The sequence below is a fragment of the Acomys russatus genome, chromosome 8 (assembly GCF_903995435.1).
Source record: "Acomys russatus chromosome 8, mAcoRus1.1, whole genome shotgun sequence".
Classification (NCBI taxonomy): domain Eukaryota; kingdom Metazoa; phylum Chordata; class Mammalia; order Rodentia; family Muridae; genus Acomys; species Acomys russatus.
The window spans coordinates 18,212,735-18,236,601 of record NC_067144.1 but is presented as its reverse complement, the minus strand read 5'-3'; the positions used below and the strand labels follow the sequence as shown (position 1 = coordinate 18,236,601).

Sequence of the window (23,867 nt, the reverse complement as noted above, 5' to 3'; positions counted from 1 at the left end):
CAATGGGTTTTTTTTCCCTGTCTGTCTGTCTGTCTGGCATGTGTTGCTTGTTCTTGAGACAGGGTTTCTGTGTAGCCTTGGACTGGACTCTGTAGACCAGGCCAGCCTCGAACTCACAGAGATCCTCCTGCCTCTGGCTCCCAAGTACTGGGATTAAAGGTGTGCGCCACCCACGCTTGGCTCTTGATGTTTGATTTGCTTTCTAAATGCCTAGCAAACACACTCAATCAAATCAAGAAGTATGGGTAATGTAGGTCATGGTTTGGAAAAGGGAGGCATCGCCTCAAGGTTCTACAGGCGTCAAGGACAGTGTCATCACTGCATGGAGGTCAGTGTGAGTCCTTGCTGGGCACAACGTGAGTGTCCTAAGAGCATGGACATTGGTCCTCTGGAGAATCTCAATTTTTCCAGTGTGATAAATGGCTCACTCTTCCTAAGGTTGGTTTTTATTTGTGTGTCTCTGTGGGAAGTTATATGTACTTGTGGATAGGAGTCCCCTGATCCAGAAGTGGGTGGCTCAGCCCTCAGAGCTGGACTTACCAGGCCACTGTAAAAGAGTCCTGACACGGGTGCTGGGAACGAAACTCTGTTCTTCTGCAAGATCATGACGTGCTCTTCCAGAAGTCCTGAGTTCAATTCCCAGCAGCCATATGGTGGCTCACAACCATCTATAATGGGATCTGTTGCCCTCGTCTGGCCTGCAGGTGTAAGTCCAGATAGAGCACTGTATACACAAAATAATAAATAAATAAAAGTTGACTGTTTACAGCAGTGTGTCTTCCTCCTTGGTGCCCCGTTGCTAAGGCTGACGTCATCAAGAAAACCAGGAATCTGAAAGCAAAGAGCGTCCACCCATAGGTGAGTTGGAGACAGGAGGGCACAAACAACTTTGGGTGTCATCACAGGGAGGCTCTGACACTAGCTCCCAGCATGCTCCTGGGCACTAATGAATGTGGGCCACCACAGAGGTTAGGACCTAGCTATAGAGAGAGTCCTTTAGAGCCATTCAACTTCCTGGCCCTCTCCCTCTGGCTCATGTGCTCTGTAGCGCCACAACCTGCAAGGGATGGGGGAGGGGGACCATCTGGAGTATCCCTGTGCCCCAACCTTCTTTCACTCACCCTGGGGCTCCGGGCCACAAAGCATTTCACAGGCAGTGCTGAGGCATATGGCCAGGCCTCTGGGAAGGGAAGAATGCCAGACAGGCCAAGAGGAGGCTGAGGAATGTAGCCCATAGGAGCGGGCACGTGATGGGGTTACCACAGGAACACACCCGCACAAGGTCACAGACTTACGGCTCAGGATGAGCATTGCCTCCCCATCAGCACGTGTCCACATACTTTGGCACCTGAGCAACGGCAATGGAGCCAACATACACAGTCCCCGCCCCGTCTCCCCACTCTCGCCCTAGGGACTGCGTTGGTCTAGAGCCTGGCTTAAATTAAAATAGTCCATGGCCAAAGGCAACCTTCGCCCAACATTTCAGAAGAGGAAAAGACTATGCAGTGGGTACCCAGACATTCATATCTCTCTCTCTCTCTCTCTCTCTCTCTCTCTCTCTCTCTCTCTCTCTCTCTCTCTCTCTCACACACACACACACACAATTTTTTTTTTCCGAGACAGGGTTTCTCTGTGTAGCCTTGGCTGTCCTGGACTCACTTTGTAGACCAGGCTGGCCTTGAACTCACAACAATCCGCCTGCCTCTGCCTCCCAAGTGCTGGGATTAAAGGTGTGCGCCACCACCGCCCGGCTTCATCATGTGTATTTTAAAAAAAATGAATCTCAGAGTCTACTTTAGGGGGCGAGCTTCATTTTTCATTTTCTGCTTAGACACAGGCTTTCACTAAGTTACCCAGCCTGCCTTGAATTCGCACTATTGTCCACACTATCTTCCAGGAAGGCCCAAGTAGCTGGATGCACCACCAGGTTCAGTCAGAAACAATTATACAACATGGCTCTGACACTCAGACATAGCTCACACATCACAACCTACCAGAAAGCAAGGGTGTAAGAACTGCAGAAGGGACCCCAGCGCGGTGGTGTCACATGCCTTTAATCCCAGCACTCGGGAAGTAGGGGCAGGAGGATTGCTGTGAGTTCAAGGCCAGCCTGATCTACACAGGGAGTCCAGGATAGCCAAAGCTACACAGAGAAACCCTGTCTCGAAAAAACAAAAAACAAAACAAAACAAAAAAGACTTGCAGAAGGTGCTACATTTCCCAGCACTGTAAAGGGATCCGTGTGCAATTTCAAACAATATCCCAAGATATCCACGTTTTGAAGGCGTGCATTACCCCACAGCTGGGTTTGGGATGCAGCGTGTGTGCTAAAGGGAAGGAAGTCTTGATTTTCTGATGCCCGAACAGCTAGAGGCAAAGGTCTTGTCCTAGAATAGGCATGCTCAGCAGAGGTGCCTGGAGCTCTGTAATCCCCACCATGATGGCCGAGCAAGGAAGCCCTGCTTGTGAGCTTCCTTGTGAGCACATCTGAAACCCTGCAGGCCCTGAAACTCCAAATACCCAGCCCAAGGCTACTGTAGCTGAGTGCGCTCCAGATCCAAAGTGCAAGAGTATAGGACAAGAGATAGGAGGTGGTGGTACATGAGAGGCCTCCATGGGCTCTGGGAGGGAACAAGACACAGTACAGACACAGTACAGAAAGCACCCCTGCACCCCCAGTGCAGTGCGGGCATGACAAGCTTAGAGTCCAGCCAACCTGGGAAAGGGGCTGGGAGCAGCTGAGGGGGGCTGTGGGATGCAGAAAACCTCCACATGTGGCTTTTTGGCTTCCAGTATTTGAGAATTCCAAAACTAACACAAAGAAAGCCAAATGAGAAAAGACCGCCAAAGCCTGTCCTTGGTGACATCGCAGAGGCCACCAGCATTTATGTCCTAAAGGGATTCTTGTTCCCAACAGAGACTTCAACAGTTACAGTTTGGTGACCATATGGCTGCTTGCTTTCTTTTAAAAACAGCAAAAGAGCTAGGGAGGTGGTTTAGTGGCACAGTCCTTGTGCAGCGTGCATAGGGCCTTGGCTTCTGTCACTAGCACCACATATCACACACAACAAAAGCTAAAAGTATTTAGGTGAAGATATGGCCCTGCCACTGTGTCCTCCTTCACACTGGCTCTTGTCCCTAGCCAATAGTAGGGATCTTTCTCGGGGAGGTGGACTGAGCCCCAGAGTCGGCAATCCAGTACTGCCAAGTAGGTTAACTGGTAACTGGTGGCAGCAGGCATAAAAGAATACCACTTGTCTTCTTGGCTTAAAGTTTCCTAATAGCCTTTAGAAAGTGTAACGGCAGGAACCCTACAGGACTGATAACACTGTATCCTCATTTGCCTGTCTGCTCTCAGGCATCTTCAGCATCTCAGTATCTGCAGAGCTTTGTCCTCTCCTAGGCAGAGGAACTATAATATTGAAAAGACAGGGGGCGGGCTGGAGAGATGGCTCAGAGGTCTTAGAGCACTGGCTGCTCTTCCAAAGGTCCTGAGTTCAATTCCCAGCAACCACATAGTGGCTCATAATCATCTGTAATGAGATCTGGTGCCCTCTTCTAGTGTACATGCAGGTAAAACATTGTATACATAATAAATAAATAAACCTTTAAAAAAAAAAAAAGATAAGGGGCACTTGGCCCCTGCTCACACGATCAATAACCACCTATTACCAGTGTTATAGGGCCCAGAGGACTTAAAGTGAGGCCTCTTCAATCACAATCGAGCCAAACGATAATGCTATCAGGACAGAGGGCACTGAATTCAATGATGCCTGTTTAATATCATGCAGACACAAATATGCTTTCATCACACACAGAGAGGGGATTGATTCTTAAGGACAGTGGAAGCCCTGCCGTGAGTTGCTACACATTGTAACTTATGATCAGCCCTTCCTTTATAACAACTATTGGCAGCTAAACGGACAGGAAGTTATAAATGTGCCTGTTTATACAGAATCTCAGCTCTACAGAATTCACAGAACAGTGCTCGTGCCGGCTGGGAGCCAAGTCTCCCTGCCTCTTTTTACCAAGCAGAATATTCACTATTCAGAGGCCTGGCTGCAAGTCGGGGCAACAGTGACCTGGAAGGCAAAGGAGCCATGGAGAGGAAGCCCAGCGTCAGTGCTTCAGGGAGGTAAAGATGGTCAAGGAGGAGAGTTCTAGTGGGGTCCAAGATCAAGGTCCAGAGGGCAGGCGAACCCGTGGGCAGGAGAGCATGTGAGACTGTGAGCGCAGACATCTTCCCTCAGGCGAGCTAGACAGGAGAGATAGGAGGCAAGCGTGAGGATTGTAGAGCCATCCTTCTGAAAGAGGAAGGGTTCAGAAAAACCCTTCTGGGGAGAAACAGAGGTGCGGAACTCTGAAGGAATCACAGACTGGCAGGAAAGAAAGAGGGCTGAGGCAGAGGCTGTGCCTTTGGGAGGAGATGCCCAGAGGGGTGGAGCTGAAGATCATGAGAGTGGATCACTGAAAGCAAAAGGGGCACGGACTGGATCAAGTTCAAATCCTTCCTGTGTACTGTGACCTTGAGTAAGTCTCTAGACTCTCCAATGGTGTTTCCTTTCCCCATCAGTAAAAAAAACACTTTGTAGCAATGCAAGAATGAAAGAAAGAAAGAAAGAAAGAAAGAAGGAAGGAAGGAAGGAAGGAAAGAAAGAAAGAAAGAAAGAAAGAAAAAAAGAAAGAAAGAAAGGCAGGCTGGGGTGGTGGCACACACCTTTAATCCCAGCACTCAGGAGGCAGAGTGAGTTCGAGGCCAGCCTGGTCTACAAAGTGAGTCTAGGACAGCCAAGGCTACGCAGAGAAACCCTGTCTTGAAAAAACAAACAAACAAACCCAAAATACTTGCCCTTACGCATGGGAATCCCCTGGCATGGTCTATGGCCCATGGCATGCTTTGGAAACGAAAGAACTGTCTGCCCCTAACAGTGGGGCTTGGAAAGAAGGGAGGGCTATAAGGCAGGCACTGAGGACTTCTGGAAACAGGGGTAGTCGACTGTGTCAGTGACAAGAACAGTAGAGGACCCGATGGCTAGGCAGCATCACCTTAAAGGAGGGAAAGGAATAAAGAGGGCAGAGGACTGCAGGCTGCAGGCATTCCCAAGCAGAGAGGAGGCGCTGCCCAGTCTCCCTGGCCCCTTACTACGTTCACAGAGACATCATTGTCAGGACTAGCGAGGGTGGGATTTCCATATAGGCTGAGGTTGGCCATGGAAGAGAAGAGGGGAACAGGGCTGGGACACAACGAAACATACCTAGATCTTGAGACAGTGGTCGACAGGAATCTGGGATCAGCTTCCAGCCTGCACCCCAATCTGCTGGCACTGAAGTCTCACACCTTGGCTCCTTATTTCTAAGTGAGACTTGTAGAAACACCTCCTCACTAGGTAGGTAGTCCTGTGAGGTAAGCCCACCTGCATAAAACATCTCAACCCTGCTGGGCATTTAGTGAGCACCGCCTTCCTCGCCCCTACTGTTGCTACAATGCTGGACCGAGGCTTCAGGCCAACTTGACTGAAGGCCTCCAAAGCTGTAAGTTCCCACAGATGACAGGATCCACACCCAAGCTGGGACACAGAGTACCCACACTGCCTGCGAGCACCAGGGCCTGGTGGAAGTGCTGGACCACGGCCACGAGTCTAGGTGGAGGGCTGACAACACAATGGCCCACTGAATCCTGCCTGGGGAGCTCACTGGTGTCCTCAACACCAGCATATGCAAACTCGGATGTACACTTTGGATCAGCAAAGAAGGGAAGCAAGCCTGGCTGGCAGCCTCAGTGCTCCAGGTCCAGGCCCAGGAAGGGATCTCCTACTCTTACTTTGCCACAGGCTGGGCTCCTCAGAGCCTGGAAGACAGAGTGGGCTTGGAGGAAGAAAGGGGCCACTTTAATGGAGAGAGCTGAGAACGGCTCTCATTTTCTAAGCTCGTCTCCGGAGTCTGAAGCAGGCAGAAGTCACAACCTTGGCTTGGAGATCATCTCTCTACAGCTGCTTTGAGACCACCTCCTGTCTAGTTCTAGAATCCACTGGCTCCCTCCTCTAGGGAGGCCATTCTGGTTGTGGGAAGGCTGAAGGGAAGATGGCCCTCAGCCTGGAGGGGTGCTTCCTTCTCTTCAAGTTCCCCTACACCCACCCCGACATCTCACCCTTCAGCATATACACACCCACCACTACCTCCTCCTCCCCTGTGGGTGCGCCTCTCCTCAAAGGTCAAGGTCATCCTCTTCCCACTCTCATGCCATCTGTGCCACAGCTGTGCTACAGCTTTCAATCCCTCTTAGCCTCAGAACAGGCCAACATAAACAAGAAGTGGTTAGAGAAATGGAGGGAGTATGTGAGCTGGAGGACCTGGCCAATCTGGGGTAACGTCCCTGGTACCTCAAGTCCAGCCTCACTTCTGTTCCAGACATCTGAGTGAAACCTTGGGCAGAGGTGAACCTCTCCAGGGAACCAAGACAGCAGTGGTATGTGTGTATTCTTCCTGCTATACACTACGCCAGCTCTATGTGCTGTGTGTGTGTGTCTGTCTGTCTGTCTGTCTGTCCCACAGCACCCTGAGCCAGGGCCCACAGTCTCTCCCCCTGTGTCTGTCTGTCTGTCTGTCCCACAGTGCCCTTAGCCAGGGCCCACAGTCTCTCCCCCTGTGTCTGTCTGTCTGTCTGTCCTACAGCACCCTGAGCCAGGGCCCACAGTCTCTCCCCCTGTGTCTGTGGGAAGGGAGTGTGGGAGGCCTCTGCACCCAGGCATCCGGTACTCTCTGGTGCCAGCCTCTGCAATCTTCTCAGGTGGTTGACTCTGTGCCCAGACACACACCCAGGATTCTAACTGGGACTTTGACCAGGAAGGGGAAATCCCTCCAGAGACACACACTATTCCTGGTTCTCTGTTGACGAACAGGCTTGAGTTATATAATGGACCCTGGCTGTCCTCATGTGTCTCTGACTGTCCATGGTGTCTCCTCCTCTGACACCACTCCGTCGTGCACAGACGTTAGCTACAGAAAGAGCCAAGACAAGAGAGAGGACTTCTGAGAGGCACAGGATGCTCCTGGCTCTTTCACGGGGCTCTGGGCTGCAACTAGATACACTACTGACAATACTATTTCCTCACTAGGAACTCCTGAGCTCAGGGCAGCCCCTCCCATAGAGAAGCACAGCACAGCTGGTTTAAACTAGCCCCACAGAGGGAGCTCTGGGGAGCACCGTCCTCTCAAATCCCACCCAGAAGCCAAACTGGCAATTTCAGCACCCACTTGCTGGCTCTGGCCAGACCAGTGCCTTCCACAGTGATAGAGAGAGCCTGTCTATCTTTCATGGTGGGGTGCGGGGAAGGCTTTGTGAACACAAAACAGAAAGATGGACAGTTGGGCCTGGCATGGTGGTGTACCCCTTTAATCCCAACACTGGGGAGGCAGAGTTTCTTTTGGGGACGTGCTGAGGAGGAAGGTCAGCGGGGTGCTTTCTCTGCCTCTCTGAGCTAGCAGGTTTTAACCCCAATCTGGCTCCTGAATCTTTATTGGTAAAATTGAACAATTCAGATTTTGTTAAAAACAAGACCCTCTTGGTGCTTACTACTGATGAATGCAGAATTCATCTTTTCCCAAGGAAACAATCTCCATGTCATAAGAAGTGCTTTAAAAAAAACCATTCATTTGCTTTAAGTATATGAGTATTTTTGCCTGCATGCATGTATGTGCACATGCATGGTACCCAAGGAGGCCAGAAGATGGCATGGGGGGTGGGGTGGGTCCTCTAGAACTAGAGTTACGATTATTAATTGCCAGATGGATGCTGGGAACTGAACCCACATCCTCTGCAGTGCCCTTAACCCCTGAGCCATCTCTCTGGTCTCGTAAGAAATGTTTTAAAATAGCCGTCTTGCATTATTATGTCAGCTCTGTGGAACCAAGGAGCCTCTGCCAGGGACTTTCTTTAGCATGGGACATGGTTGAGCTCCCTGAAGGACTTTGTGGGGGTGGGGCTGTGGATCAGAGGGCAATGGTACCCCAGAATGTGCCCCCCGGATGAGGAAGGGGAACATCCTGAGCAATTCCAGACTCTGGGGAACATTTATATACGGGTAGTGTTCCAAGGGCAGTGTTCCCAGAGGAAGGGACGCTCCCCTCAAAGGACACAAAGCACCCTCACATCCTGCCCTGCCAATCATCGAATGTACTGGAGCACCCCAAATCAGGACCAAAACAAAAATGCTGGCTCAATGCCTGAGACAGAGAAGGAGGGCACATTAGGAATAACTGTTTCCACCACCAGGGGTCTCTCATACTTCTAAATTTAAGAGTGGAAATTTTTCTAATGATGTTTGACAGAGACCTAAGCTTTGGCATCTTTTCCTTATTAAATGTCGCTATGTCCTTCCAAGCCAGACTTCATGAGCTTATAGATCAGGCCTGAAGTTCAAAGGCAGAATCTTGGGCATGAGGTCTTCCATCTGGAACCTTCCCTTTCTAAACAGCAAGAAAAGCTGGTGAGGGGAGACCCAGTGCTTAGATTGTTCCCTTTTCAGTATCAACAGTGACTGGCTAAGAAGTTTCTGGAAATAGGCAACTCCATTCCCAAGAGCTGAGCTCAGAGCCCGGAGCAAGGCAGGTGCTCAGTATGGCCTGCCCCACTGCTCCTCTATTCCAAGCTCACAGAAACACCCAGAAGACGCAGGGAGAAGGATGTGACACTTTATACGCCCGTTCTTCAACCCCAGTGGAAAATTCCAGAGGCAATAAAAACTTCAGAAATTCACACCCGACTGCACACACTGCATCTAGAACTGCCCCTTGGTGTAGGGGCAATCAATGTACAGCGTGTAACAGTCCTTACTGAACAGCAGGTAGCAACATGCCTGAAACAAAATGAGGGGACATCACTGACATGCCCTCAGTGGCACCAGGCAAGTTATTACCACCCAGCTCTGGCTTTGCCAGACAGCTTTCTCTAGGCACAAACCGCCAGAGGCTGGCTGGCTGGACACAAGAGGCCCAGATCATGTGATTGTGTGATGAAGGAAACTGCTACCAGAATTCCTAATGTTTTCTCTTTGGGAGAACAGGGATTCTTTTTCTTGAAGATGTGTGTGCGACTGTCTCTGTGTGTCTACGAGCACATACATATGTCTCTGCGTGTGCACACGTGTGATCTTATGCTGGACAGTAGCATCTGAATATAACCATCAACTGAGTTTCTGCACACAAGATTAAATATGTGCAACAATCCTGAGTTTTCTAGGAGTTTCCACGGGAAGCCCACAGGCCCTCTAGGGATGACGTATGCCTCAAGCTTAGTTCACTGACAAGGCCCTCTTCAAGAATTTTGTCATGGAAGCTGCACATGGGTTGGTCCTGTCACAAGCTAGAGAGAATCTGGGTGTAATGGTGCATACATTTAATCCTAGCCCCTGGGAGGAGGAGGCAGAGAGCTCTCTGTTGAGTTCCTCCATGGTTAAGAGCCTGTCTTAAAAAACAACTCAAGCGCCAGGCGTGGTGGCGCACGCCTTTAATCCCAGCGCTCGAGGCAGAGGCAGGCGGGTCACGGCAAGGAGTAGTGAAAAGAGCCACACACATCTGGACGAACGGAGGAATCACTGAATACTTCCAATCTGGGGCCAACAGCCAGGCTGTGACCCACCTTCCACGCATGGCAGTTGAGAATGAAGAGCTAGGGCTGAAGCCACAGCGACTTCATTTTGTAGGCGTCAGGAGCCACGGGAGGGCCTCTTGCAGGGGTGCGCATCCGACTGGTTTACAGAGATGACTGGGGGACAGCTGGTTGGCACTGAGACAGGGGATGCTCTCAGGATGCTCTTCCCAGAAGACTCCGTTTAGGTCAGTACCACTGCATCCCCATCATGACCAGCAGACTGACGCCCTGTTTCTGAGCAGTTGTGGGAACGCACTTGGAGAAGAAGAAGGGACCTGGTAAACCCTGGGCTCTGGCTGAGGTCAGACACATGAGCAGATGGAAGCGAGGTGTTGGTGGTAGACATGCCGTGCAGGCCTATTACCCACTGAACTACAGAGTAACCCTTCCCTCGGCCTTTAAAGCCCTTCTCATTTAAGCGCAACTTACTTCTAAGTCCAACTTCTCACACAGTCTCCTGAGTTTACCTGTCAGCCTGTAAAACTTGACTCTGCTACTTTCAGGAGACAAATAGTTCCTACTGTTGCCCTTTTGCCCATGGTTCACCCACTCACCCCCCTGCCTACCTTTTTAGAATGCAAACTATCTGTCCCCAAGAAACTATTTTTGGAAGCCGGACTTAATCTCTGTGAATTGAGAAATACTTTTAGACATACCCGGATAATGTTGTCATGGACAGTGTTTGATTTGGCAGGAAGAAAGAAACCCAGAGCTGAGCCTTATTCACAGGAGTTAGTCTAGCTACAGAGGCCTGACAAAACTGTTTTAAGTCTACCTAGAACCGTCAGCAACCCCAGGATCTGTTCTTGGATGCCGGCTCCGGCTTATTAGGAAAGGTGCCTCAAGTGGCGCATTTCCATTTTCCGTCTCTGGGAAGGGTTACAGGTGTCTGTTGTTGCCTCATTATCTACCATATAATAAAAGTGGGATGCGTATTATACAACCTTATTAAAATGTACTTTGGGGGATCTCCCAGTCATAAGGCCAGAAAGGTTCTGCTCAGAATTTTACGATTGATTAGATTTTAAATTTCTTATTCTATGAGACCCAAGAGGTAGGCCAACGAGATTATTAAATGTAAAATCTTGACGGTGACCCAGAGCCCCGGAGATGACTGTCTCAGAGCAGCACAAAGTCTTTTACTGCATTTAAAAATAACTGAACAGACCCCGCCCTCTTCTCGTGTTTAAAAAACAAAACAAAACAAAAAAACCTTTGAAGGGTCAACAGTTTCCAAGAATCAGAATAGAAGCCCTCCTTAGGGGCCTCATAAAACTGTTACACAGGGATATGGTTTGGGGATAGAGCTATTGTGGAAATTGCTTCTCCTAGACACAGGAGGAGAGCCACAGCGAGAGTCCTGGGCGCGCACACACGCCGTCCCATGATTATGTGTCATGAGACTAGTACAACTGCTCAATTGCTTCCAGACCCGGCCTCACTCGCTTGCCTGCTCATTTTGATGATGGAAACCCTCTCCCGATCCTGCATCCTCCCTACCGGCTCTTGCCTCTCTCAACAGGGGTCGAGGACTGCAAGCCCTACAGAGGAAGCAGCAGATAAATGAAGAGGCTTATCTGGCATCCCCACCGATTCTGGCCCTAACTCTGTCTCAGCAACTTCTTACAGTACACTGCCCAGCACCCACCCTCCCACCCCTAAGACAGACTTCAACCACATAACCCACTTCCAGGGGTAGGAAGTGCCAGAGAATGCTGACATTGCTGGTTTGAGAGCCCGAGTCAGCATCTACAGGCACCACCGAGTGGTTAAAAAATAGCCTTCTCTCCCATAAAAACCCTTACTGCTAGAGCCTAAACCAGTGTGCACAGCCCAAGAGCAGAAGCTCAGGCTGGCCACAGGGACCCCGGAACTGGAGGGAGGAATGGCCGGCTCACTGCCGCTCAGCTGTGTCCAGAAGGAGCCAGATGGTCTGAGAGACAAGACACATGAGGCACCCCTCCCCGCAGGAGCGTGTGTCTGGAGCTGCGCTTGCTTCAAGCTTGTCTTAAACGAACGAATTCAACAATGATCTAAGCACAGAAACCGCTTTCTCCAGGAAAAGCTGGAGAACTTTAGTGTGGCTTTTTAAGAGAAGCGATGGGAGCTCTAGAGGGTATATAGTGAAGAGCCAAAATGTTCTAATTAGCAAGAGGGAGGGCGAATAGCAAGGCACAAAATCATATGCAGACACAGACGCTAACTTAGGGAACAGTTTGGAAGGAAAGAAACTACCCTCTTAGAGTGATGAATGCACGGATGGTTTTAAATGTTGCTTTCTACCAATCAGAACATTCGAGATTTAAGAATAATTCTCCCTGCCCAGTATGGTGGCACACACCTGTAACCCCAGGACCCAGGGAGGCAGAGGCAGGCAGATCTCTGTGAATTCGAGGCCAGCCTGGTCTACAGAGTGAGTCCGGGAGAGCCAAAGCTACACAGAAAACCCCTGTCTCGGAAAACAAATAAACAAACAAAAACAAAACCAACAACAACCCTCAAACCCAAAAGAGTGTGTTTCCTTAGCATCAGAATCTCTAAAATGTTAGGTCTTCCCCTCAGAGGTCCACTCAGACATCCTATCCTGACCACCCTGTGCCTGCTAGGCTCCATGCTCACTCAGGCTCCGTGCTTACGACATCTCCTTCCATTCTCAAAGTAACACAGAGGCAAGCGATGCTGGCCGACTTTGACAGCTGGGAAAAACCAACGTCCAAGCCAAGTATCTGGCTATTAGACTGTGTAGATGGATTTGCACAGGCAAATCCACTTCCGGACAAGACGGGCTAAGCAGCCTTCTGTAGCAAAAACATTCCCCAAAGGTTATATCAAGTTGCTGATTTCAAGAGAAAAACACAGCCAGGGCATCTATTGTGACAAAGGGGAGCAGGAACTCCGTCCCATCATGCTGGGGTTCTTTAAGCACAGACCCCAGGACCCACAGGCTAAGCCTGACACCGCCAGCTCCCAGGAACATGGCTCTGATCTACACCAGAGCCAGTGGCCTCCTCCTTTTGTGGTAGGCATGTGCTGGGCATGTCATTCGGCTCTCATTTCTCACAACTCCAGACCTGCAGCTCCCCAGCCCGCTTCTCCTGTGAGCCTAGACAGAAGCGCCTCCCGAACACCGGCGTATCATCACTGAGATGATGGGTTGATCCCTGTCAGAGTTTGTGCGTCGATTTCCACCTACCCCAATCCACGACGCTCAACACGTCCTCCACTCTGCACAACAATTTTGAACGTTTCAATTCCACCGCCCTCAGGGAGTGCTCAAACCTGTCTCATAGGGGCTCCACTTAAAGGGAACCTCCTCTCTTCCCCACCTAGGCAGCCCTGCTACTTGTATTTCTCATGGGTAAAAACCTCCCACGAGGTTTTATTCACAATTATCACATGTGCCCAACTGGTTTCACACGTCCCATACCCTTACCCCATGTTTTCTCTTTATGGCCAACCCCTACCCATCAGGCACACTGTGTGGGCAAGTCCTGCCAGAACTGACCCTCGGCTGACGGTTACATTCCACTGAGGGCTCCCACCCTTGTGCTGCAGGCAGGGCTTGTCCCTGGTTTTCTCACAGGACAGCCACAGGTATGGCCTTTTCCAACTCCTCCCCTCATCACCCCAAGAAAGGTCTGGTCAGGGTCCACACAACACCCCGGCTTAGAGCAAAGGTGATGGCCAGAAGCCTACCTGAGCATAGGACGCCCTTGTTCCTGGCGCAGGAAAAACTGTCACACTCGCAGAAGGGCCCGTAGATCCTCCCGAACTCACTCTCGAAGCAGGAGCACTGGTTGCAGCTGCATTCCCCGCGTCCGCTGCACAGGGGCTTGCCTTCCGCCTCCCGGCACAGGTTCTGGTACCCGCTCTGGTTCTCTCCCTCCTGGCACTCGCATCTGGTGCCCAGGTAACTGGGGTCACACTCGCACAGCCCGCAGAGGTAGGTTCCATTCCCGCTGCATCTGGCACTGTTGGGCTCCAGCGCTGTGCTACAGCCGCACGTGCAATTGTAGGTCACTTCTACCCGCAGACTGTCCCGGAAGCCTACAGGCCTCAAGGTGAAAGTCTGTGCTGTGTCTCTGCCAGGGCAGCTCCGAGCCTCCACAGACACGTCAAAGGATGCCTGGGTAAAAGGAGAAGAAGGCATCATAGCATAGTAAGCCAGGGCTCCCACACCCTCAGGGGGGCATGGCCAGATACACCCCTTTTGAGTACTATCCGGTCTAGCACACGGGTGGAACCCTGGTAGGAAGAGACCGTGGGTCAACAAACCCAGATACCTTATGGAGAAGAGCAATTGGTTATGTTAATAGCCAATAGAAATTGGGCATGGGTCTTTAATGAGATGCAGGAGGAGTGGAGTTTACAGGTCTCTTGCTCTCCTCTTTATCACCCAGTTCTATTCCATCCTTGTCACACCCCTACCGCTGTATACACCTCTCATCTCAGAGGTCATTCATCCAACCAGCGTCTGGCTGCCTATGCCAGGATGCTGAGGTATGGTGGCATCGCCTGGCATGAGGTACAGGGTAGAGAGCAGCCACTTGACCCACAGGAAAGAGGTTTCCTTCTCTGTTGGAGGAGGGGAGGGATGACACGCCTGAATGGCTTCTCTCACGCTCTAGCCCCAGGTCCCTGCAAGAACGGCTCTCATAGCTGTATCTTGCCCAATCAGCCCACAGTCCCGAGTCTGGAAAGGACCCCCATTGCCTGAATAACTATCCCATACACAGGCACTTAGAAAAGAAAAGTTCTTTGGTTTTTTTTTTTTGTTTTTTTTTTAAGAAAACATTTGGGGAAGTATTTCTAACTTTAGAGTTTCTTACAGGCTGCCTTGCAACTAGACGGCAAGGTGGACCGAGCAGGGTGACAGATGACACCACAGGAGCCATGCCTGTCAGCCGCTCACAAGCATGGATGGGAAGGGAGGTGAGGAGGAGAAGGCTTGCTTTGATTCCTCCAGGAATCAGAACACGATGCAACCCTGTCTGCCTCCCCTTCCCCAGAGGAAGGAGCTGTGTGGAGTGGGATCCACAGGGCTGCCCCAGAACAAGCCCTGGCAAGTCCATAGAAAGGCAAACAGGCTGGTGAATGGTGACAAAAAAAAATCCTCACCGAGATGCACCCCTCTGGAAGTGGGGATCCCCTCCTCAAGCAGACATGCCTGGTCACTCCTCCAAGTGGCCCCTAATGTCTCAGCTGGTGTCTTTATTTCCCAAGACTCCTCTGATCAGTGTGGGGTTCAGAACAGGCTGGGCAGCAAGGCAACCTTTAACAGGCTTTAATGGTCGTCTTCCCTTTGAGGGAGTCAATGATGTCAAGGGATTGAGAGCTTGTCTGCTTCCATAGCCACGGGAGTTGTGCTCACCTAGACCAGGCCTGCATTCTCCTAGCATATGACCTCCTAGAAAGGGCAACAGGGCGGATACTCATCTAAAGATCTGGGTAGAAACCCAGACAGTGGTGGCGCATGCCTTTAATCCCAGCACTCTGGAGGCAGGGGCAGGCCAATCTCTGTGAGTTTGAGGCCAGCCTATTCTGTAGGGCTAGGGCTAGTTCCAGGACAGCCAAGCCTCCACACTTCCTGTCTCTAAAACAAAGCAGCAACAACAAAAAGATCTTGGTGGAGAGAGAGGACGGCAGCCTGGCTCAGTTCAGAGACAGCAGCATAGTGATGACCATAAAGTGATGGCCAGAGGCTTCTCTCAAGCTTTCTGCCTTGGACCAAGGATGTGCTAAGCTTGCACACAGGCAGGGTTTGAGGGCTGAGTCTGAGCAGTTATCTATGGAGCCCGTGACGAAGGCAGGGAAGCGGACAGAGCCTTTGAGAAGCCTGATGCCATTCCTTTCCTGTGACTTTGCACGAAGCTGCTGCTTCCTGCCATTTTCTGTGCCTGGTAAAGGAAGAGCTGGAGATCAGAAATTCAATGAACTGCAAAGGAACGGCCTGTGGCAGCAAGAGAAAAAGGCACTCCGCTGTTGAGATGCTGGGGAATACAACCTCTCCGTGCAGGCCCACCTCTGTCAGGGGAGAAAGCAAAGAAATAAGCAGAGAGGGGGAGGGGGAGGGGGCCGGGGAGATGGGCGGGGGGCGGCTGGTGGGCATGGCACGAGGACACATGACTCTTTAGTCTTGCCCATGTGTGCCAGGATAACTGGAGGGTTGGGAACCTGTGAGTTGGAGCCAGGACATGAAAACTCGCACTGTCTGCCTGCCTGAAGGGAGGGCTTGGCTTCCCAGTAGGGTCCCTGGCCTGGTCTCAGCCAAGGCTTCCATCCAGTGGAGGTGCTATCTGCCTGGCCTGCCGCCACTGGCTAACTGATAACCAGAGTGAGGCACTGTCTGTTTTCAGCTGCTAGCTCTTGGCTCCTGCTGGACACAGGAATGCTATAAAAAGCCAGTCGGGACAGCATATAGGTCTCTTTTGCTCACCACCCAGATCCCCACCTCCTTATAATTCAGTTTCCCTACTGGATTAGCAAAGAACCCAGAGAGGCCAGAAGGCGCTGGAACACAAATTCTTGGCTTCCTTCCCTTGGTGACCGAGGTCTCAGGATAAGCACTGACAGGGCTCAGGGCTCCCCAAGTCCTGGAGACTTTCCAGGCTCCCACCCCAAGACTCAGTCTAGAGGAAAGTCACAGACATCGCAGCCATCCTGGCCAGCTGGTGACTGAACCTCATTGGGAGGTTTCTGGCTCTGCAGTGGGAGCCCACCCTTTCAAAAGGGCTGCCCAGACCCCACACCAACCCCCCACCCCGCCCTCAACTCCAGGGTTCTGAAGATGCCAAGGCTACTCAGATCTTAGGAAACAAAAAGCTGAGGTAGGGCCAAAGCCCAGGGCCCAGAGGAGTGGACAGGAACAGGGGTGTGGAAGGGGTAATGTCGTGAGAAGACTGTGACAGTGGCTCACTGGGCCCTTTGTGTGGCGTGCTAATGCTAGCTGGACAGCCAGCCACTTGCATACTGATTTGTCGAAGCTGGTTTCTAAGAACACCAGCTCCCAGCGTATAGATCAAATCAACTTAGCCAGGCTTGGAGTGGGTTGGGGTCGGTAGAGGACCACCTAAGAGCTTGAATAAGGGAGTCTCACTGGATTCAAGGCTTCGGGCTTTAATTTGAGGTCAATTCCTCTTTCAGGACATCCTGGTTTCTGCTACTGCAGAGTCTCCTGCTGAAGCAGAAACACACACACACACACACACACACACACACACACACACACACAGTCAAAGAAATTGAGACCAGCAGTCATGACAGGGCTAATCTCTCCTCTCTCCCCTCCCTCAGGGAAGCAGAGGCAAGCGGAGTTCTGTGAGTTCGAGGCCAGCCTGGTTTACAAAGCAAGTCTAGAACAGCCAAGGCTACACAGAGAAACCCTGTCTCGAAAAACCAAAACACAAACCAAACCAAAACAGAAAGGTTTGCCTGAAAGTCAGGCATGGTGGTGAACACCTTTAGTCCCAGCACTAAGGTGACAGAAGCAGATGGATCTCCGAATTTGAGGCCACCCTGGTCTACAAAATAAGTTCTAGGACAGCCAGGTTATACAGAGAAACCCTGCCCTGAGGAAAAAAATACAGTAATAAATTACACACACACACACACACACACACACACACACATCAGTATGCATAAGTGAGGCAGGTTCCCTCAGGAGTCCAGAGGATGGCTGGAGAGATGGCTCAGAGGTTAAGAGCAGTGGTTGCTCTTCCAGAGAACCTGAATCAATTTCCAGCACCCACATGGTGGCTCACAGCCATCTATAATGAGATCTGGTGTCCTCTTCTGGTGTGCAGCCATGCATGCAGGCAGAGCACTGTCTACATAATAAATAAATCTTAAAAAAAAAAAAAAAGATGGTGCTGGATCCCCAGGAACAGGAGTTATATGCAGTTATAAGGCGCCCAGTGTAGGTGCTAGGGACTGACCTGGGTCCTTTTTAAGAGCAGAATGCACCCTTAACCTCAGCCCATCTCTCTGACTCCTTAAAATTCTTGTCAGACCTCACGTTTCATTGCATCGGACTCACACCATCCAGAAAGATCTACTTTCGTGATCTGCACAGCTCTGGTGGACAGCGACACACACACCCCGACTTAGAAAGAATGGCTCTGTGCAGCAGGCTACATGCAGACAAGAAAAAGCACACAGCTCTTGCCAGAGGGGCCATGTGACTGCGGGGCCCTTGGACACTGGGACAATACTGGGACAGAGAGAGGACAAAGGGCTGGTGAGAAGGCTTGCCTGAGGACCTGCTACAGTTTCCACAGGGCTACAGCCACCGAATCCCAAGGAAAGATATGCCAAAAGGCAATGTGGAAACACTGTCTTTACGATGCTTTCAAATGTGCTAAAAATCATCCTATTACAACAGAGATTTCTCAACATTGAGGTACATCTCCATTTTAAATCTTTTTTCCCCCCCTGATTTCCAGACAACATCTGATTTCCTGAACTTTCCCAGCTGAACAAACAAGAGCCACACACAGTGAGCTGGAGCTTACATGGTGATAATCCCACCCTGAGACTCGAAAGCTTTCAGCACACAGAGAAGGCCTGGGCTGTGTGTGGTATTGTTAGTGACTTGGGTCCTACTGCCTGCTGCTCACCGGTAGTGGGACCTGGGGCTAGTTCTTCCAGCTTCTCTTTGAGCCTCAGGTTTTTACACATTGCCATGGAGAAATATAGCTAACTGCAAAGCTGCTATAAGAGACACATATGAGGTACAGGCTAGATGGCTCAATGGGTAAAGGCACTTGGCTCTTCAGCCTGAGGACCTGAGTTTAATTTCTGGGACCCACACAGTGGACCAAAACCCACTCTGGCAAGTTGTCTTATGGCTCCCACATGCAACACACATAAAATAAATGTTAAAAATAAATAAATAAATAAGTAGTAAAGGCCTGAGAGGGTACACTGTAGGTGTCCACATATGGGCAGATAACATGGCTCCCTGTCACAGGGAGGCTGCAATTAGTAAAATGACTTAATTCGGGTGATTTTACACAGGTCACTCCCATCTCTTGAGTCTCAGGCTGCCCATCAGCAGTATGGTTATTCTGTCACCACCAATACTGATGCCTGTGGGACATCAATATGACAAAGACAGGGAGGACCTGTCTCTGGTGAAGGTTCCAGTCCATGACCATGCTATCCTGATTCTTGTCCTTTGACATGTATATGGTAGCGTGGGTCGTGGGTATCAAGGTGGTGGTGTGGGGTGTGGACTACAGAACATTAAGCCTGACCTTTGCAATTTCACCTCATTAATTCTGTATGTTAGGCTTCCCAGTCTGTCACAAGGGTGACGATGTCTTCCTCCCAGGAAACTAAAAGGGGAACACAGAAATGTTCACTGTCCAGTCTGTTTCCTGTCCATAGTGAGATGAAATGTGCTTTCTCTGTATTCCATTAGGGACCCCAAACGTACGATCCTTGCAATTTCCCTGTTTGTTTAAGGCGGTAGGTATGGACAGACTTCAGATGCACTCTGACGCCGGTGGGTGGTGTTTTCAACAAGCCCAGTTCTTTTGTGTCTGTTTCTACTCAATTCATAGTGACATCTGCTTGTCACTTTTGCTTCTTAAAAAAAAAAAAAAAAAAAAAAAAAAAAAAAAAGACTCCACCATAAAACCACAGGTAACGTGACCAGAAAAGAAGAGTGGCGCCATTACCTTGAAGGTTCCAAATGTCTTCTATCAGTACGGTCCCAATCGACACACCATTCAACATTTTTATATGACATTTCTTCATTTGGTGGAATAAAGTGATGGAGAGCATGAGGCAAGCCACATATGTGCAGGTCAGAGGACAACATGCAGAGTGAGTTCTCTCTTTCCACAACGTAAGTCCCAGGCTCCATCAGGCTGGGCAACAAGCGCTCTGACCTCCTGAGCCATCTCACCCGCCCTTAGCATGCTACTTGTTTTTGTTTTTGTTTTTAAGACAGAGTTGTACTACAGAGCCCAGGTTACAAAGAACTCATTGTGCACACGAGATTCTATCTTAAAAAAAAAACCCAGCCAACCAAAACCACTATCAGATCACATTCCCTCTGTCCTATTAATACTCTAAATTAAGATACTAATTACAATCAACTAATTAACAATAACCTGGGTTTTAAAACTATTTTTAAGTCTTAGTTTTCCTGTTTTATAGGAGAAGCTGTTTGTGCCATCTCTGCGGCCTTCCCCTATTTGATAAACAGGTCTGCTAATGGTAAATAAACACAAGCAGACAATCTGTGTCCTGAGCGGGCTCCCTTATAGAAAGCATGTCCACTCAGCTACCTGACGGCTGATGCCAAGTGTCACTGCACAAATCCCATGCAGAGATCTACAGAATTCACTCACAAGTTCTTTGCCTATTTATGGCTGCCCACTTCCTGCCATTTTCAGGACTGCCTATTTTTGTTTGTTTGTTTGTTGCTTTTCATTCAAGACAGGGTTTCTCTGTGTAGCCTTGGCTGTCATTGACTTGCTCTGCAGACCAGGCTGGCCTTGAACTCACAGAGATCCACTTGCTTCTGCCTCCCCAAGTTCTGGGATTATAGGCATGTGCCACCACATCCAGCAGGACTGCCTGCTTTGTTTTGCTCTTATATTTATTTGTTATTTAATTTGGGCCAAGGGTGCACATGCCATGGCACACGTGGAGGTCTGAGGACAACCTGTGGCAAGTCAGTTCTTTCCTCCCACTATATATAGAGATGGCTCAGTTATTAAAAGCATACACTCTCCAGAGGATAAGGATTCGATTCCCATCACCCAAGCCAAGTAACTTACTACTACTTGTAACTCTAGCTCCACACCAGAGCCTCTGTGGGCACCTGCGGACACATGTACATACCTACACATAATTAAGAGCCCTGCCTACTCTTCCAGGGGACCCAGGTTCAATTCCCATCATCCACATGGTAGTTCATAACTGTCTCTAACTCCAGTTCCAAAGATTCTGACACCCTCACAGACATGCGTGTAAAACACCAATGCACATAAAAATAAATCTTTTCAAATAATAATGATAATGATGATGATGGGTGGAGGGGTGGTGGTAGTGATGCAGAATTAGTTAATTATCATTAGTAATAAGGCATGAATCCCAAAAGTAAATAAATAAATGAATTTTTTTTTTTAATAAAAATTCATTGCGGGGGTTAGGGGAGCTGGAGAGATGGCTCAAGGGTAAGAGCACTGGCTGCTCTTCCAAAATTCAATTCCCAGCAACCACATGGTGGCTCACAACCATCTATGAGATCTGGTTCACTCTTCTGACGTGCACGCATCCATGCAGGCAAAACACTGTATACAGAATAAATAAATCAAAAAGAACTCATAGATGGCTGTCTTCATCTTTTCCGGAAAAGATGAGAATGGAAGCCAAGTCTATCTTCTTACACCTGATTGCATCCCTGTCACGCTAAAAACAGCACTGGCCAAAGCACCAAGGGCCCAGCGTCACGCGGAAACCTCAGGTGGCAGTGCACCGAGGGGCCTATGGAGTGGAGCTCTGTAACCGATCCACCTAAGACTTTGCACATAAAGTACACAGAAGCTTAGAAAGGACGCTGAAATAGAAGGCACGACACACGCTTGTAACGGACTCCAGGAAGCTACTAATTTGTCAGAACCAGACACTAATTACCCAGGGGAGCAATGACTCATATAAACAAGGAGTGAACACTCACCGTGTCCCCGATCTTCAGGCCTTCACACTTCCTCTGACCAGGGTAGGATACGCCATCTTGGCAGGTAGCACTGAAGAAGAGATTAAGGTCTTCCGGCTGATCCCAGACTGACAGCTCCACTTTAGACCGGATGCTCTGAATAAAGGGAGAAAACAAAGCCCTTAGGAACAGCTACAGTGAGGTGTTCTCCACCGTGGCTGGCTGGCATGCTCTCTCTCTCTCTCTCTCTCTCTCTCTCTCGTCACATGGTTCATGGTTTTTTCCTAACTCAAGAGGCTCAAGCAAAGTTAGAGAGAGAAGGCTTCCCACACACCATCTTGGTAGACTTGGCTTGGGGCCTCCCTCTGAGCTTGGAATGGTTGCTAATGGTCTATCTGTCAAATATATTATCTTCCTCAGAAGCCTTTTGCTCTTTCTTCTGCTTGCCTCTTCAGAGCCACCTCTCAGGCCCATCCTCAGCTTCAGTACAGCTACTGAAATCTAGCCATGTGCTCTGCAGGGTTTATATTGTGCACACGTGGGTGTGTACACACACTCAGGACAGCAATGTCTCTTCTGTCTTCCCCCGAGGCTAGCTCCTTACTATCCTGCAGAAGACAGCTCACCCAGGTGCCACCTGGCCTTTTTTCACACTCACACCCATCCCGTACTAGGTGAGGTTGCTCCACATGAATCTACATATGAATCATCTATAAAAAATGAAGCTACATTATCAGAGCTCTTCTTCTCTGTGGTCTAGCTGCCCAAGATACCAAGTGGAATAAAAACTAAGGGAAAATGTGGTATTAAAGCAGGAAGAAAAAGACAAGACTGAAAGTAGCATGTGCTGAGAAGGTCGGGGAGGAACTGAGCTTGTCACACTGCTGGCTGGAGTGGAAGCCGAGAGAAGCTTTTAGAAAAACGTAAAGTAATGTCTTCTAAAACTCAGGCTGATCTTAGTCCTAGCTCTCCGCGAGGGTTATACACACAACAGAAACGGGCAGGTCATCAAGAGGCAGGGGCAAGAATCTCTACAGCAACTTAAGAGCAAAAATCTGGAAACCAACCAGAAGCCTACCAATAGTAGAGTGGATTTAAGTAAACTGCAGCATGTCCACATAGCAAAGTACCTACAATAGTGACAATGAATCAAACACAACCGTGTAAAATAACCCCAAAGAGTATAACGTTCCTCAAAAGAAGCCAGACGCATTGTATTTATTAAAGACATCCGGGCAGGTCATATATAACAGTGGCCCCATGACATTATGAGAGCTGGACATTGCCTGTTATCACTTCGTGATGCCAATCTACCTTCTGTAGTCTCAGGTACACAATGGCCACCACTGTTACAACTGCCTGCAGTGTTCAGTACAGTGCCATCCTCACACGTCTGTAGCCTAGAGCGAGAGGCAGCAGCAGACAGCGGAGACACACCCATATACTGCACCATCTAGGTTGACATCTGTTTGCACAATGCCAAAACTGCTTAAGGATGCTTCTCTCAGACTGCATCCGTTGCTCCTAAGTGGCAAAGCCTTGTGTGTGAAATTCAGCAACAGGCAGAACTAATGGTTACCCTTGGAGGATAGTGAGAGAAGGAGGCCTAAAAGGGACTTTTCCAGTGCCAGCAATGTTGTTCTGTGGCTGTGTTTTCTTTATGTAGTTTAAGTTTCTGAGACAGGGTCTTGTTACGTAGTCTAGGCTGGCCGTGAACTCTGTAACCCTCTTGCCTCGGGCTCCTGAGCTGAAATTACAGGCAACAAACAAGCCTAGCTATGATCTGCTTTATACCAGGGTGTTAAATACTCGGGTTTGTTTAGTTTATACAAGGTTCATGGAATGCTCTGTATGTCTCTTGATTGTTAAATCCCACCCTTAACCAGCAGGGAACCTACTATTGTTGCTCTGCCCGACGTTCATGCTGTCAAACTGCCTTCTAGACCTTTATGTTCCTATCTGTGAGCAAGCGCTGCGCTCAACCTGGGCCAGAGACGCGTCTTCTGCAGGCAGCATCACATGATGCAGAGAGTCTTAGTGGTGACTGTTCTGAGTGTGGAGAACTCCTGACAGTGAGCGCTGGGCCCTTAAGTGGGACATCCTCTCAAGGTTCAGGAATGTGACAGAGAAGGGCACACAACGACATAAGAGACATGGGATGGGGAAGTGTTGTTTTCTGAATGTGACATGGCCATTGCACTCATGAACTCCACGCACCTGTGCTTATCTGCACAAGAGCTGCACAAATCCAAGCAAATCATAATTCTGGCATAAGTGGAGGAGGGACTCAGGAGATGCTAGGGACACATTGGTAGATCAAAATACACTGTACACATGTATGAACTCTCAAAGAATATAAATATTATATAAGTATACATAAATACATATGTATGTATATATAAACTTTTTTAAAGCTCTTAGTAGCTAGGCAGTGATGGTGCATGCCTTTAATCCCAGCACTCAGGAGGCAGAGGCAGGGAGAATCTCTGAGTTCAAGGCCAACCTGGTCTACAGACTGACTTCTAGGACAGCCAGGGGTACACAGAG

At 49.5% G+C, this 23,867-nt stretch overlaps 1 protein-coding gene across 2 annotated transcripts in view; it reads right to left on the bottom strand.

The window, feature by feature from the left end:
- Itgb5 (integrin subunit beta 5) overlaps positions 1-23,867 on the bottom strand; it is a 106,968-nt gene that overhangs the window by 10,432 nt on the left and 72,669 nt on the right. For both annotated transcript variants that reach the window (XM_051149831.1, XM_051149832.1), the window contains exons 9-10: positions 21,342-21,476; positions 13,346-13,775 (exon numbers count right to left, since the gene is read on the bottom strand). In XM_051149831.1, coding sequence (XP_051005788.1) covers positions 13,346-13,775; positions 21,342-21,476 — 565 coding nt within the window. The remainder of the gene's footprint in view (positions 1-13,345; positions 13,776-21,341; positions 21,477-23,867) is intronic.